This window comes from Moschus berezovskii, chromosome 17 (genome assembly GCF_049115385.1).
Source record: "Moschus berezovskii isolate FMDL1 chromosome 17, NW_MosBer_1.0, whole genome shotgun sequence".
NCBI lineage: Eukaryota > Metazoa > Chordata > Mammalia > Artiodactyla > Moschidae > Moschus > Moschus berezovskii.
The window spans coordinates 6,756,426-6,770,403 of NC_142476.1; the positions used below are offsets into that span (position 1 = coordinate 6,756,426).

Consider the following 13,978-nt stretch of genomic DNA (forward strand, 5'->3'; position numbering starts at 1 on the left):
GACCCTCCTCCTCTCTGCCAGTTCACGAGACCCCGGCTTCACTTCTTTGCTGGCACAGCCCCCGCCCTCAGCGCGCGGGCTCTCGCGTCGTTCCTCCTGCGTCTCCCTCTCCTCAGCTTTCCCTCGCGGCTCCCGCCGACCCCTCAAGTCTTCGCCGAGCTGCCGCTCCAGAGCGCGGGGGGCTGCGGCGGGGCGGGGCAGAGGCCGCTCTGCGGGCTCGGTCGGCGTCGCGGGGGTCTCTGCCGCCGCACGCGTCGCTTTTTGCTCGCTCTTCCGCTCCCGGCCTTCCCAACCCGCTGTCAGTTTGAATCGGCCGGCGCCGTGCACCGATTGGGAGAACCAGCGTTCGCCCACGTCCCGCATTGGAAGGCTCGGGAGCCGGCCCCCGAGGCGATCTCAGTGGCCAGGAACGCCGACGCCCCACCCCAGTAACGGTGCCTAGATAAAACTCGGCTTGCTGGTTGGCAGGGCTTGGCCCCGCCTCCGATCTCCGTGGTCCGCTCGCGAGGATTCGGCGAGGCCTCCCCTTCCCCGAGCGAGAGAGCAAGGCTCGCCCACCGCGCTTCTCATTGGCAGACGTTCCACAGGACCCGCCGCGCTCTACTCTGCATTGGCTAGAATTCTCCGCAACGCCCCGCCTCTCTTCCCCCGGCCCAATCGATCGCGCCTCCCCTCAGAAGCGTGTGTTTGGCTGTTGGGTCTCCCTTAATCCGGCCCTCCCATTCTACTGTGGGGCTCGGCCGCCCGGGGAGGAGTTTAACCCTGTGGCCACGCCTCGACGGTGCTAGTCACACCTCCAGGGTTTCGCCAGCTCCTCCTCCTCACTCCTGGCTTCCCGTGATCAGCTGTTTCTATTGGCTGTGGGCCCCATCTGTCGATAGAAAGCGGGCGCTGATTGGCAGGAGGGTGGGCCCTGCTTCCCGGCGGGGTCCTGTGGAGTTGGCAGAGGCTCCTCGGGGGACTAAGGGGACCGATCTGCGTAGAAGCGGGTGGCGGGGACGCGAGGGGAGGAGAGCTCCGAGTGGGAAGCGGAGCCGGGGGCGCAGGACCCGTCGCGTCAGAGCCAGGTAAAGGCTCCGTCCCTCTCCCTTTTCTTCTCGCCCGCCGCGGGACTGGAGCCGGGACTGGACGGACCGGGCGGCAGAGGCGGGAAGGAGAGGGCGCGGATGCGGCTCTCGGCATCGCCCTCGCGCTGTCGCCCGAAACCCCTCACCCCCTCCCTCCGGACCCACTCCCCGTCTGCCGGTGCAGCCCCCAGCGCTTCTTTCGGGCTGCGTCTCCGCCCTTCACCGTCCTGCGCGGGACCCCGCGCCACGGCGCCGTCAGCGCCCAGCCCCCTCCCCCAAGCCCCCAGCACACGGGCAGCCTCGGTGCACCTTTGGGCAGCCGTCGCTGGCCTCATCCGTGACCGACGGCTGCCCTCTGCCTCCGTCTCCAAGCCCTGGCGGAGAGCCCAGTCACAGCCCTGGACCCAGAAAGACGGCCGTTCCGCGCTGTTTCCGGGGCTCTCCTCCGGCCTCAGCCCCCTGGTCCGCCCGAAACGGGCCCCTCTTCACGCACTCGCCTTCTCGGACCTGCCTCTGCGTCCCCAGAGTTGCTAACATCGTAGCGCCGCCGGTACCACTGCGGCCCACGATAGTCTCTTAACTCACCCCTCACCCCCAAGGTAGCCCTACCCCTGCCCGCTCCACGCCTATCAAGCATGTGCAGAAGCTCCACTCATCCCGCGTTCGCGTGCAGTCTTCGGACCCCACCTCACACCCCCTCCTCCCCCTGCTTCCTGCCCGTCTGAAGCACCACGCCGCCCTCCGGCTCCCTGCTCCTCCCTCGCTGCGGCCCTTTCTCCAGGCGCGGGAAGTGGGAGACTCCCGGCGCGGAAAGGGAAAGGGGCGGCCGAAGAGGGAGGGTCGCCGCCGCGGCGCGTCCCGGAGCGACACGCGCGGCTCTGCACTCGCGTCCTCGTCTCTCCCGCCTCCTGGGCCTGGGTCGGAGCGGAATCTCCTCGGGGACCTCCTGGTGCCAGGAGTCGGGGCCGCGAACCTCAAAGACCTCCCCCCGCCCCCACCCCCACAGCCTGGGATTGGGTGCGGTGTCTGGGATCTCTGAGCTTCGGTGATCAATTGGGGGTGGCATTTAGAGTCGCTGTGGTCCCTGACTTGGGGGAGGCGGTGGCTGCCTTCCGCAACCCCCGTCCCCGCCCTGTCTTCCCGGTTTTCCCGACTCCGACCCTCGCCTCTAACCCGTTTCCTGCTTCTGCCGACCACATTGTTTTCCTGGATGTGTCCCACACCGAGCAGCCTTTTTTTTCCCTGCAGATCACTACCCCCCCGACACTCCCCCCCCTAACATTTTGCTGCCAAGAGAAGCTAGTAACCAAAACAAAACAACTGGCAGGAGGGGCGGAGGGGAAGAAAAGTTGTGCCCGGGTGACTTGTCCCTTCCCGGCTTTGATCCCCTTTGAAGTCCGGGCAGTTGCCCCCGCCCGGGGTCGGGGGCCGCGTCAGAGGCAGGGCCGGGATGGTTCCCTCCGGCTGCCGCTGCCCAACGCTGGTACGGCTCGGGAGGCCTCCGAGGTGTCGCAGTCCCCGCCCGGAACCCCGCGTTCCCGCCGCAGTCCCCACCCCAGGCCCGCGAAGGCCGCTGCTCCAAAGTGTTTTCTTTCAGCCTTAAAACAAAATCCGGAGGGAGCTTCCTTCCTCCCCACCTCGCTGCGCAGGGCTCTGCGGGCCGGGCGGCGTTTGGCTGAGATGAATGGGCCCAGGCCAGGCTGGGAGCGGCGTCCCTTACCCCACCCCCGCAGCGATTAGGATCTGCACTGGGCTGATAGCCCCCTCCCCTTTTCCCTGCATTTACAGGCAAGTGAACCGGAGCAAACGACTTCCGATCCAGTCTGCGCTGCTGCGACTCCCGTTTGGGATTTGATTTGCAGCATCTTCGAGCCTGTGCAACAAAACCCCGCGAAACACGCCCAGCCCTCCCCCGGCACCCCGATACGCACCCACTCTCTCCCGGGGACCCAGCTGGGCGAGTCCACACCCCCACACCCTCACACCATGTTGTGCGGAAGGACTTCCACTCCCCGGCTGTGTCGTTGATGTCAGACCCCAGGCCAGCCTCCGGGCGCTGCAGTTCTCCCGGCTAATGCTGAGGCTCGGGCTCTAGCACAGAAACCAGCCGCCACCGTGCCTGGCCCCAGCGCCCACCGTCTGCATGTGCCCGCCGTAGCCGCCTGCCCAGCCCGCAGCCCGCGCTCCCCGGAGCGCTGGAGACCACCGCGGGGGGCCCCTTCTGCCCTCTGGAGAAACGGTCTTGGAGGTATTGATTTCGGCGGTTGGATTTTTCCCGTGGATCTATCAATTCACAATTCGAATTTGGAAGAAAGAAGGAAAACATGACGTCTCCAGCCAAATTCAAAAAGGATAAGGAGATCATAGCAGAGTACGATACTCAGGTCAAAGGTAAGGGCTTCGAAAAATAGCATAATGCATCTTCTCTGTAGACCGTGGAGACATACATTTCCCTGATTTGCAGGGTGTTCATTTCTTTGGGTGGAGCAGGTTGGGGCAGGCTGACCCTAGAAGTGGTTTCGTAGGTGGGTCTGCGCCTCCGAGGGATTGTCCGTGGCAGGGGCCATAGGCTCTGGAAAGGCATTTTCGGAGTGGACTTTACAGTTGTCTGTAGGGCTGGTCATTATTTTGGTAGTCTTTTTCCCCAGGCTAAATAGGATGGGGGGAGGGGCAGGAGGTTCTTGGAGAGAAAAGGCGGCAATTTGCCTCTGGGTGTCTGGGTAAGGTTTCCTAGAAGGACAGCTGAAATCTGACAGGTGTTTAGGAATTTATTTCAGAGGTTGAAGAGGTGTCCAGGCAGAGAAAGGCAACCTTGAGAAGGTGTACCATTTGGAGAGCCCTGGGAGAGGCTGGGTTATTTTTGTTTGTTTGTTTTTGATACACTATATCCAAACATGGTATTTGCTATGCCATCAGGCACAGAAAGTCTGTAGCCACCTTGGGTACACCTTGTACCTGTCTGGTCTCTGGTTGCCTGCATTCTGTCTGAGATCTGAGAACAGAAAGAATAAGGTCACTCATACCCAGTCTCCACCTTCACCTAAACCTGAATGGAGTTGGGATGTTGCTGGGTGGTGCCGATTCTGGAGAATGGGAAGACATAATTGTTTAACCCTTCTGTGCTGTTGTCTTCTGCTCCAGAATACGTGCATTTAAAGGCCCTCATACCTCTGCAAAATTATGAGGGGTAAAGCGAAATGTGGACCCGGAGAAAGCAAGTGACCTGTCAGCACATCTTTTCCACTGCCTGACTCGGCGCATGAATCAAAACCCCTTCCCAGATAGCCTCTTTTAACCAGCAATACCCATAGAAGGGGTTCCTGCCTGTTAAAGAGCCACAGCTTATGGTTGTATAAGGCACTGTCCCTTCCTGGCCAGTCACTAGAAAGAGCCATGTGGCTCTAGCCCATTGAGACCTCAGCTGGGGAGTGGGAGAGGTGGGTGGCCTTGAATGTTACACCACATGGTTGGAGCTCTGGGTTTTCCTTTGTTTCAGAGTGCAGAGGGAGGGGCCCCTCCTTCTTTCCCTGCGCCAATGCAAGGAGACCTTTTCCTATCCTAGAGGACTTGGGAAGGGCCATGCCTCCCCTCTTAGGATTGCTGGGGGTGTGAGCAGGGCAAGAGTTTGAAATGGGTGGCTGCTTTATCTCTTGGAAGGTTGGACGGTAGTTTGAGGTCCATGTTGTGCCTGTGGGATCTTTTTAATGTCATCAGCTTGGTCCATGCTGGAGGTACCCTGAGGGACCTTCTATCCACTGGGCTGCAAAGAACTGGGGGAGTTGACTGATGGATAGCTTCAGTTGAGCTGGGGCTGGGAGAGGTGTGGCTATGAGGTATAATTGAGGTCTTGGCCTCTTGTCACTGTTCATAATCCTGGCCTATTTCTGTAAACAATAGGCTACTGGCCTCAGTGTCCTGTCCAGATGTACTGCAGTTTGCTGTTGGAATCCCCCCTGCAGTTTTAACCAGATATGTCATTCTTTTTTTTTTTTTAATATACCTTCTATTCTTAACTGTTGCCATAGGGAGGAGTGTTAATAACTTTGACTTGCCCAGATTTCTCTCCAGAAGCATGCCATTTGACTTAGGTGCAAAGTGATTTCACACGTTTATTTTTTGGAAGGTTCAGGACTGATAGGTGTTGAATTGTGTCTGCTGATTCTCTACTGGTGAAGGATTTCTCACAAGTGTCTCAAAATTAAACACTTTGTATATTTACAAACATTGCTGTTTGAGATGATGTAATGCAGTTGACTATATGGGGTTTCTCTTCAGCCTTGCCACAAGCAGGGGACTGCTTTGCTTTGCACTGATATTTTTTCGTTGACACTATTCAGCATCATAGAATTTTATAGGTGGCTGAACATGATATCTTACTCAGAGAATGTGTCCGATGAATACTTATGAGACTTATTTGAATGGTTTAGTCCTTCATTTATAGCTGAGGCAAGTGGAGAGAAATTAAGAGGCCTGTCCAAGGTCACACAGCTAGGTGGTAGTAGATCTGAAACTAGAAGCAGGTTATCGACTCCCAATTATCTGTTCTATTCTATTCATATTTACTATGAAATATCATTTGACCAGAGTAGGGTCAATGTATCATTGATCATATCAGAGTAGGGTCAATTAAAAAGCCAAAATGTATTAATGGATAATAGTAGAAATAGTGATAATAATAGATGATATTTTGTGTGGTCATTGTGTTCCAACCTGTCCCAAGTGCTTTATAACAACTGTCTCACTGAATCCTCACTGAAAACCTGGAGGTGAATCTTACGTCATTCTCTATTCACTGCATGAAGAAACCGAGGCTTAGAGAGGATAAAGAAGTCCTTCCAAGGTCACATAGGCAAACCACAGCAGCTGGACTCCACTTCTTTATTCATCAACTAGTTATTGAGTGTCTTGAATGGGTTCTGGGCACTGGTAACGTAGCTGTGAACAAGACGAACTCCTCTCCCTCTTGAAACTTTCAAACTAGAGTCTCTGCTCCCCATGGAAGATCTTGGAGATCTGTGTTCTCCGTAGAACTTGGAGACAAAGGACCTGGGTTTTGGGTTGGCTCTGCTCCCCTGCTAACTGGAAGCCCTTGGTCAGATTTATGATGTTTCAGCTTTTTATGGGTTGTGTGGGACTCATCGTGCTGCCAGTCTTACTTCTCTTACAGATGCCAGGATAAAAAAGAATATTAGTTTTTTGGTCTGATGGTTAAGGGCGCAAGTTTTTGAGTCAAAGGGATCCAGGTTTAAATCTCAGTGCTGCCACCCGCTTGCCTCACTCCTTGGGCAAGTTACCTGACTTGTCCAAGCCTCAGCGTGCTAACTTGAAACACAGGCAGCATAATACACGTTTCCTAGGTGGTTGTGAGGATTCAGTGATATAGTGTATCAAAATCATTTAACACAGTATCTGGCAGTTGTAAATGCTCAATAATAGTCAAGTGAAAGTGTTAGTTGCTCAATCACAGCCAACTCTTTGGGACCCCATGGACTGTAGCCTGCCAGGCTCCTCTGTCCATGAGATTTCCTGGGCAGGAATACTGGAGTGGGTTGCCATTCTCTTCTCCAGGGGATCTTCCCAATCCAGGAATTGAACCTGGGTCTCCTACATTACAGGCAGATTCTTTACCATCTGAGCCACCAGAAACAGTAAGGTCTGCTTAATTGGAATGAACATTCAGTCCACATTGCCTTTTCATTCCCAAAGTGCCAGTTGTAATGATAAGAAAGGAGTCCAGGAATAAAACCTGGGTTCTAGTTTAAGCTCCTCCAGTAGTAATGAAAAATATCTTGGTTCGGTCTCTTAATGAGAACTGTTTCTCATTCTGAAAAGTGAACAGGTAAACTGTCTAACTGTTGGTCACTGTTGTTCTGTGTATCTCTGACCAGAGTCCCGAGTCTTGCTTTTCAGTCAGAATGGTTTAGATCAAGAGGACCCTTAATGGACTTTGGGGAACCCTGCCTGTCTGTGGTTTTGGCTCCCTTTAAACCACCTGCTTGCATGTGCCCTGAAGGACTTCTGAGACTGCAGCCCCAACCCTACCCCAGTGTGGTTTTATGAGGGGCGTGCCTCCTTAGTCAGCCTGCCTTGGAGCTGCCTTCTTAAAAACCATCATTGTTTCTGCTTTGTGGGTGTTCAGATTCCTTTGAAAGTTCATGCCTTTCAATCTCTAACTCGAAAGCAGTAATATTCTTAGTACTTGTACATGGCTCAGTTTACAAAGCACTTCGTATACATTAATCTCTGGAAACTCCTGACAGATTCTTGGTTATAACCCGAGGCCTTCTGGCCTCTAGTCTGTCAGCTTCTTTGGGGATTGGAGCAGCAAAAGGTGGTAAGGTGCGGGGCATAACCTTCATGAGAGGTGATAATCTGGCTGGTATTTGGATGAGTCCACCTCATGGCAGACCCTCCCAGCTATCGTCCTGGCCTTGTTCAAGGCTCCTTTCCTACACCCTCTCCATACCTTGAGTTTTTACATCCTCCAGAAAGCTTGAGATCAACAGTTAATGCAAATATTCCAGGAGGAATCTGAAACAGTGTCGCACTGTGTGCTGAGCCGTCAAATTCTCTTTCTTGAGAACATTAGGGGTCTTGTCGTTTTTTTTAATGTCTTAGAAGAACAGTGTGTGTGCACCACAGAGCTGAGAAGTGAAATTTTGTAATTTCCATCTGGACCATTTTGATAGAAAAGCCTCAGGCCTTTGCCTGGAACAGTTTAACCCTTTCAGGGCCCTTTCAGAGCAGATGAAATTTAAAACTCTAGACATATTGTGTGTGCGCACACACTTGGGAATGTGGATTGCTGGTATTTAAACAAGCTTTTACTCTGGGGAGGTGTGAGCGGTTCTTCACTCCTGCCAACAAAGGTCTTCTCAGAAGCTTCTTTCCTCCCAGCCCCCATCTCTCAAGGGAGCTTTAAATATAATCAGTTTGTGAAAAGCTGCAGTAAAACATCTTGTTGGAATCCCCAAGCAGATGCCATCATCCTCCTGCGAGATGATGGAAGGCACCTCTTCCCCCTGCTCAGGAAAGATAGGACTCTGTGGTAAGGTGAGCTACTGGAAGAAAATGAAGCTCTTGCAAAAAGTCTAGTCCTATACTCTGTATCTCCAAGTTAAAAGGCCCTGGAGGAAGGTGGTGGGCAGGGAGCTGGGCCTGCTGTGTGCTGTGCAGAGCAGCAATGGTTAGAAATAGGGTTCGTGAGGAGTCCTTAACTTTTCCAGTTTCAGGCACTCTCTTGAGGAATGAGAACAGAAATTTCCTTTGGAGAACCCCATCTGGTAGTTATGTACCACACAGATTGAAAGCCTGGACAAGCCCTGATCGTTGCTCTGTTATGAAATTTACAGAGGCTGACTTGACCCTGCGATGTAGGGTCCACACCCTTTTAAAATCAGCAGGTGCCCAGCGCCTGACTCATAAACACCCACTGTTCACTGGACATAAATGCGGGCTGCCAGTGGCACCTGTAGAGGACTCCTTCCAGAAGAGAGGTTTTCTTCACGAGAGTCATGATTACCTTAGACCCCAGACCTCTGAGGTCTTTGTTAGGAAAATGTAATGTCATATTGTGTGGAAAAAGAAGTTGATAATTTCGATTTCTGCCGGGCTTCCCTTGTGGCTTAGCTGGTAAAGAATCCGCCTGCAGTGTAGGAGACCTGAGTTCAATCCTTGGGTTGGGAAGATCCCCTGGAGAAGGGAAAGGCTACCCACTCCAGTATTCTGGCCTGGAGAATTCCATGGACTGTACAGTCCATGGCGTTGCAAAGAGTCGGATACGACTGAGCAACTTAAAATTCAAGTGAATAGTTTTAATTGGTGTGAGCTACAGAACTGGCCTTTTGGGGAATCTGGGAAAGTTACCTCAAAGTTGTTTCATTTAAAAATAAATAATGAGCACACTTAGTATGTTCCTGAAATTACAAAATAACACCTTTACTGATTTTGCAATAATGTATAGGAACTCTCTTCTCTCGCTCTAATTGTGGTGAAATGGGAGTTGGTGATGGACAGGGAGGCCTGCCGTGCTGTGATTCACGGGGTCGCAAAGAGTCGGACATGACTGAGCGACTGAACTGAACTGAACACATATCATAAAATTTACCATCTTAATCATTCTTAGGTATACAGTTCAGTGGCGTTAATTACGTTCACATTGTTGTGTAACCATCACCATCATTTATCCACAAAACTCTTCAATGCAGAGTTGAAACTCTGGACCCATTAAACAATAACCGCCCCCGCCCCATCTCTATTTGGTGACTCTAGGTACCTCTGTAAGTGGAATATACAGTATGTATCCTTTTATGACTGACTTATTTCACTTAGCATAATATATTAAAGGTTCATCCATGTTGTAGACACATGTTCCTCCATGTGTCAGAATTTCCTTCCTTTTTATATATATAATCCACATTTTAAAATTATATGTATAATATACATTTTAAAATCCAGTCATCCATCCATGGACACTTGGATTGCTTCTACCTTTTGGTTATTGCAAATAATGCTGCTATGAACATAGATATATTCTTATTTTTGAAAAATTGTGTCTACGCTGAAGTTTTACAGGCTGCATATACATTTCTACATACTAATCACTTGTCTCGATTACATTTTTAGAGTTAACATTAAAAAATACATATTCATAGTTCCATATTATGAATATATATTTATGTTCATAATATAAGCATTGTATATTAATAAAATTTTATACCTTTTAATAATTACATAAGTGACTAAATTTTCATTATATTTTTAACAACTTTATTGAGGTTTAATTGACATATTATAAACAACACATTTAAGATATACATTTGATAAACTTTGACATGTTATTTCCCTATGAAACTATCACAATCAAGATAAATGAATGAAACCATCAGAAAATTTCTTCATCATACTGTGTTAATAAATGAATAGTGTAATACCATATTATAGAAAGGACATTAGGCTAAAAATTAATAAGTAAAAGCTGAATATTACCAAGTTTTAAAAGGTAATGAATAAATGATGATCCAAGCCACCTAGATTGGTCCCTGGAAATTTTATTTAACCTTAGTAAATAAAAACAGTCTCACAGGCAAGTTGAGTTAATAATTATGTCGCAGCCATTACTGTGTGTTTAGAAGGGAGGATACAGGATAAGGGAAGAAAGAAAAAAATTCTTGGATATGTTACAGGTTGAAGCATGACAGTATCTCTTTTCCTACAGTCCTTGCTTCACTAGTTCCCTGGGCCCCAGGCCTCTTCTGAAGGCTCACAGATGAGCCAGACGCCAAGGGGAGGAGCCGGGAGCCCCTGGGGAGGTCTGCTCAGAATTGTCTGAATATGGCTTCTTTCCCCTAATGACTGATTCCCTGCTGTCCGTTGAATAGAGACTAACTTTCCAAGGTGAGCATTGCTTGGTCTTCAGTACGGCTGCAAGCTATCGTTTCAAGCATACTTTTTCATTTTATTTAAAATAAATTAGAGGCCTGTCTGGACTATTTGCCATCCTTCAGCTGCATATACTATTAACTAATATTTTGCTGTTTGTTTGGGGTTTGATGTACTTAATTCTTATACCAACTGTGGTGGTTTAGTGGTTTCGTCACTAAGTCATGTCCAACTCTTGCAACCCCATAGATTGTAGCCTGCCAGGATCTTCTTGTCCATGGGATTTCTCAGGCAACAATACTGGAGTGTACACCAACTGTAGGAGGAATACATTGTTATTATCCTCTTTTGCTGATTAAGAGAATGAGGTAGAAGATTTAGTGACTCACCCAGGGTTTGTAGCTGGTGAATGATGGAATAGGAATTAGAGCCTTGGCCATCACCAGAGTCAAGTTTTTCATCTTCTTTTAAAAAAATATTTATTTATTTAATTTATCTATTTGATTGCACTGGGTCTTACTTGCAGTACATGGGATCTTCAGTCTTTACTGCACCGTGCTGGATCTTGTCTCCTGACCAGGGCTGGACCCTGGGCCCCCTGCATTGGAAGTACGGAGTCTTAGCCACTGGACCACCAGTGAAGTCCTCCCAAGTCAAGTTCTGAGTGCTGTTCTCAGAATACTTCTTTATCCCTGCCCAGCCCCACATCTCCACCTACTGAAACCTCACCCTTCTAATAAAGCCCGGCTTTTCTGGGATGCCTTCTTTGGTCACACTGATGAGAAATGACCCCTCTCTCTAATTCACTCACTCACATAGCACTATAGTTTATACTGTCTAAGGTTTTCAGTATTTGTCCTTCAGTCTTCTCTCCTCTCCTAGGCTTCTGGAGGGAATGTTTTGAGGTTTGGGAGTACGATGCAAAGAGCATAGGCTTTGAAAGTAGCCCTTAGCAGGAATCATGTCGGCATCACCGCCGTCCCTTACATCCTTGTTCACTTAACTTCTCTTTCAAGCCTCTTCTTCTGTGACATGGAGATAATAAGACCTACCCTGCTGATTTATTCTGAATGTGTGTGAAATTCCTAGCCTTGTGTATGGCAAATATTAAGTGCTAAATAAGTAACTCTTATTATGTGGGGGAAGGAGAGTCCCTTCAGATGGAACAGGGTTGTAGCCTAAATGGTGGCTCTTAGTATATATATACTGACTGTAATGATGAACTCATAAATGAATGACCTGGACTACTACAGGTAATATTTTAAAAAAATAGTTTCTTAACTTGATCTTAACAATAAATCTTGCATAATACCACCAAAGTGATTTTTTAAGAAAACAAGCTAATTGTTCTGCTGAGGTCATAGCATGAAAGACTGTTTATATCCATCGCTGCCCACTTAACGTGCTCACATTTTATACTACTAGAAGGCTAAACTGCCTCTCGTTTCCTTACTGCGTTATGTTATTTCATGCTTCATGCTTTATCCATGCTGTGTCTTCTTTTGGAATGGGTCCTTTTCCTTGAACCTGGAAAACTTATTCTTTAAAACCCAGCTCAGATCTCACCACCTCCAAGAAGTCTTCCCTGCTTATCCCTACTCTCTGCATAGTAACCCTGGGCAGGATTCCAAGCAGGATTCCTTAGCGTTTCTGTACAGGGCTGGTCAACCCACCCTCAGCATCTCAGCAGTTTCTTTGCACTTCTTTTTATATTGCACTCATCATATTACATTGTAATCCCTTCATTTACACCTCATTATTTACAACTAGCTGAGTACCTTGTGGACAGAATTGTCTTTATTTGTTTCCATGTTTCTAGGCATGGAAATGAATAAATGCTTATAAATTGAATGTGACCCTTTTCTGAGTTGGTTGGATGTGGCAATGCCAGGATGCCCTGCTTCTGCATTTCTCTCCCTACTCCAATAACAAAACTTCTCCTGTGTTAATGTTATTTGAAATTCCAAGTAGCTCAAGCATTGTGAATAATATCATTAGACAGGGACAGGTACAAACTATATTGTGCTACGGAGGCTCCCCAATGAGGCTGAGTTTTCTTTATTTACTTCCTGCTCTCTCCCTTTAGAATCATGGTCCTAGAGCTATACTTGAGTTCTTTAATTATGTCTCTTCCCTTAAAAATCTAGGAAAATATTAACTCTGAAATTCCAAAGAGTTGAAAATAAAAGTAAGATTTTCTATAATTGAAGCGAAAACACATTCTCCATTTCTCCAGGATTTATGCATCATTCAAAACCAATATTCCAAGTCTAAATTTGAGAAAGTTTAGGTGTGTTTTGACGAGGAGTTGAAACAGAGTTGACCTGAAGAGGAACTACTGGGATACTTCTTTGATGCATGGGTTTGGAGAGCTGCTGCCTCATTGGAAGCAGCTGCATGGTCCACGGTGAAAGGGGAAGAAAGGTGTAAAGGGACAAACAGAAAAGCTCTCCCCTCTGGTTTTTCAAGTCATTTGGTATTAAGTACCCTTGACTTTATTTATACATTGTGAATGAAGGGTTGTGAACTTGAAATATATATTCGTGAGGAAGGAGAAGCAGCTGGGATATGCGCCTTCTCCATTTCTGTGGGTATTTTAGGATGCCATCTGTTAGGGAGAAGGCAAAGCCTTTTTTTTTTGACCTTTCTTCTAAAAATGTACTAATCAGCAGGCAGGTGACCCGAAGGCACTGTGAAAGCTGGGACCTTGTCTTTGCTGCCTGAGCCCAGACTCTGCCTTTCGAATCAAGTGTGATGGATAGGGTCTGAGTGCTCTCCCTAGAGAAGGTGCCCTCGCCAGCCACAGGCTCCACAGGAAGACACAGGCCAGAAAACAAAGGGGGCCAGGAGCGTGAGCTGCCTTGGAGCCGGGGATAAATACATCCTGTTTCTGAAGCGTGGACAACAGTTTCTCCAAATATTGAACCCCCATGGAGATCTGCTTCTTTCCCCCCTGGTGTTTTTCTTGTGTTTATTTGGGGCGGGGGTTGAGGATAGTTGAACCAGGTCTTGTCAGAGTAAGCTGCTCTTTGGGGAAGCATCTTGACTGAGGTACCTATTTTGGAGCAGTAATTTTTGGGGGCCATGACAAATTGAACTACAGGACTGCATGGTTCCCTGGGAGACAGTGCTGGATTTGGAGTCAGAAAGCCTTGGTTCTCAATTGGCTTTGCCATTTACTGCTGTGATTTTGGGGGGTCACTCACTTCAGGTCTCAAAATTCCTAGTTTCCTCATCTGTAAAATCGGGATAACAATTCTCGGCCCTGGCTGATGATTGACGATGTTGTTGAAGATGACTGGCACTCAGTGAGTTCTTCTTATTTCTAAATTGTGTTTTAACTGCTTTTGTTGTTGTTTAGTTGCTAACTCCTGTCCAACTCTTCAGCGACCCCATGGACTGTAACCCACCAGGCTTCTCTGTCCATGGGATTCTCCAGGCAAGAATACTAGAGTGGGTTGCCATTTCCTTCTCCAGGGGATCTTCCCAATCCAGGAATCAAATCCTCGTCGCCTCCATAGGCAGGTGGA

At 48.7% G+C, this 13,978-nt stretch overlaps 1 protein-coding gene across 5 annotated transcripts in view; it reads left to right on the forward strand.

The window, feature by feature from the left end:
* The first annotated feature begins 909 nt into the window (after positions 1–909).
* Positions 910–13,978, forward strand: part of SRGAP2 (SLIT-ROBO Rho GTPase activating protein 2) — a 262,190-nt gene continuing 249,121 nt past the window's right edge. For all 5 annotated transcript variants that reach the window (XM_055419997.2, XM_055419999.2, XM_055419998.2 and 2 more), the window contains exons 1-2: positions 910–1,067; positions 2,856–3,458. In XM_055419997.2, coding sequence (XP_055275972.1) covers positions 3,392–3,458 — 67 coding nt within the window. In that variant the 5' untranslated portion in view covers positions 910–1,067; positions 2,856–3,391. The remainder of the gene's footprint in view (positions 1,068–2,855; positions 3,459–13,978) is intronic.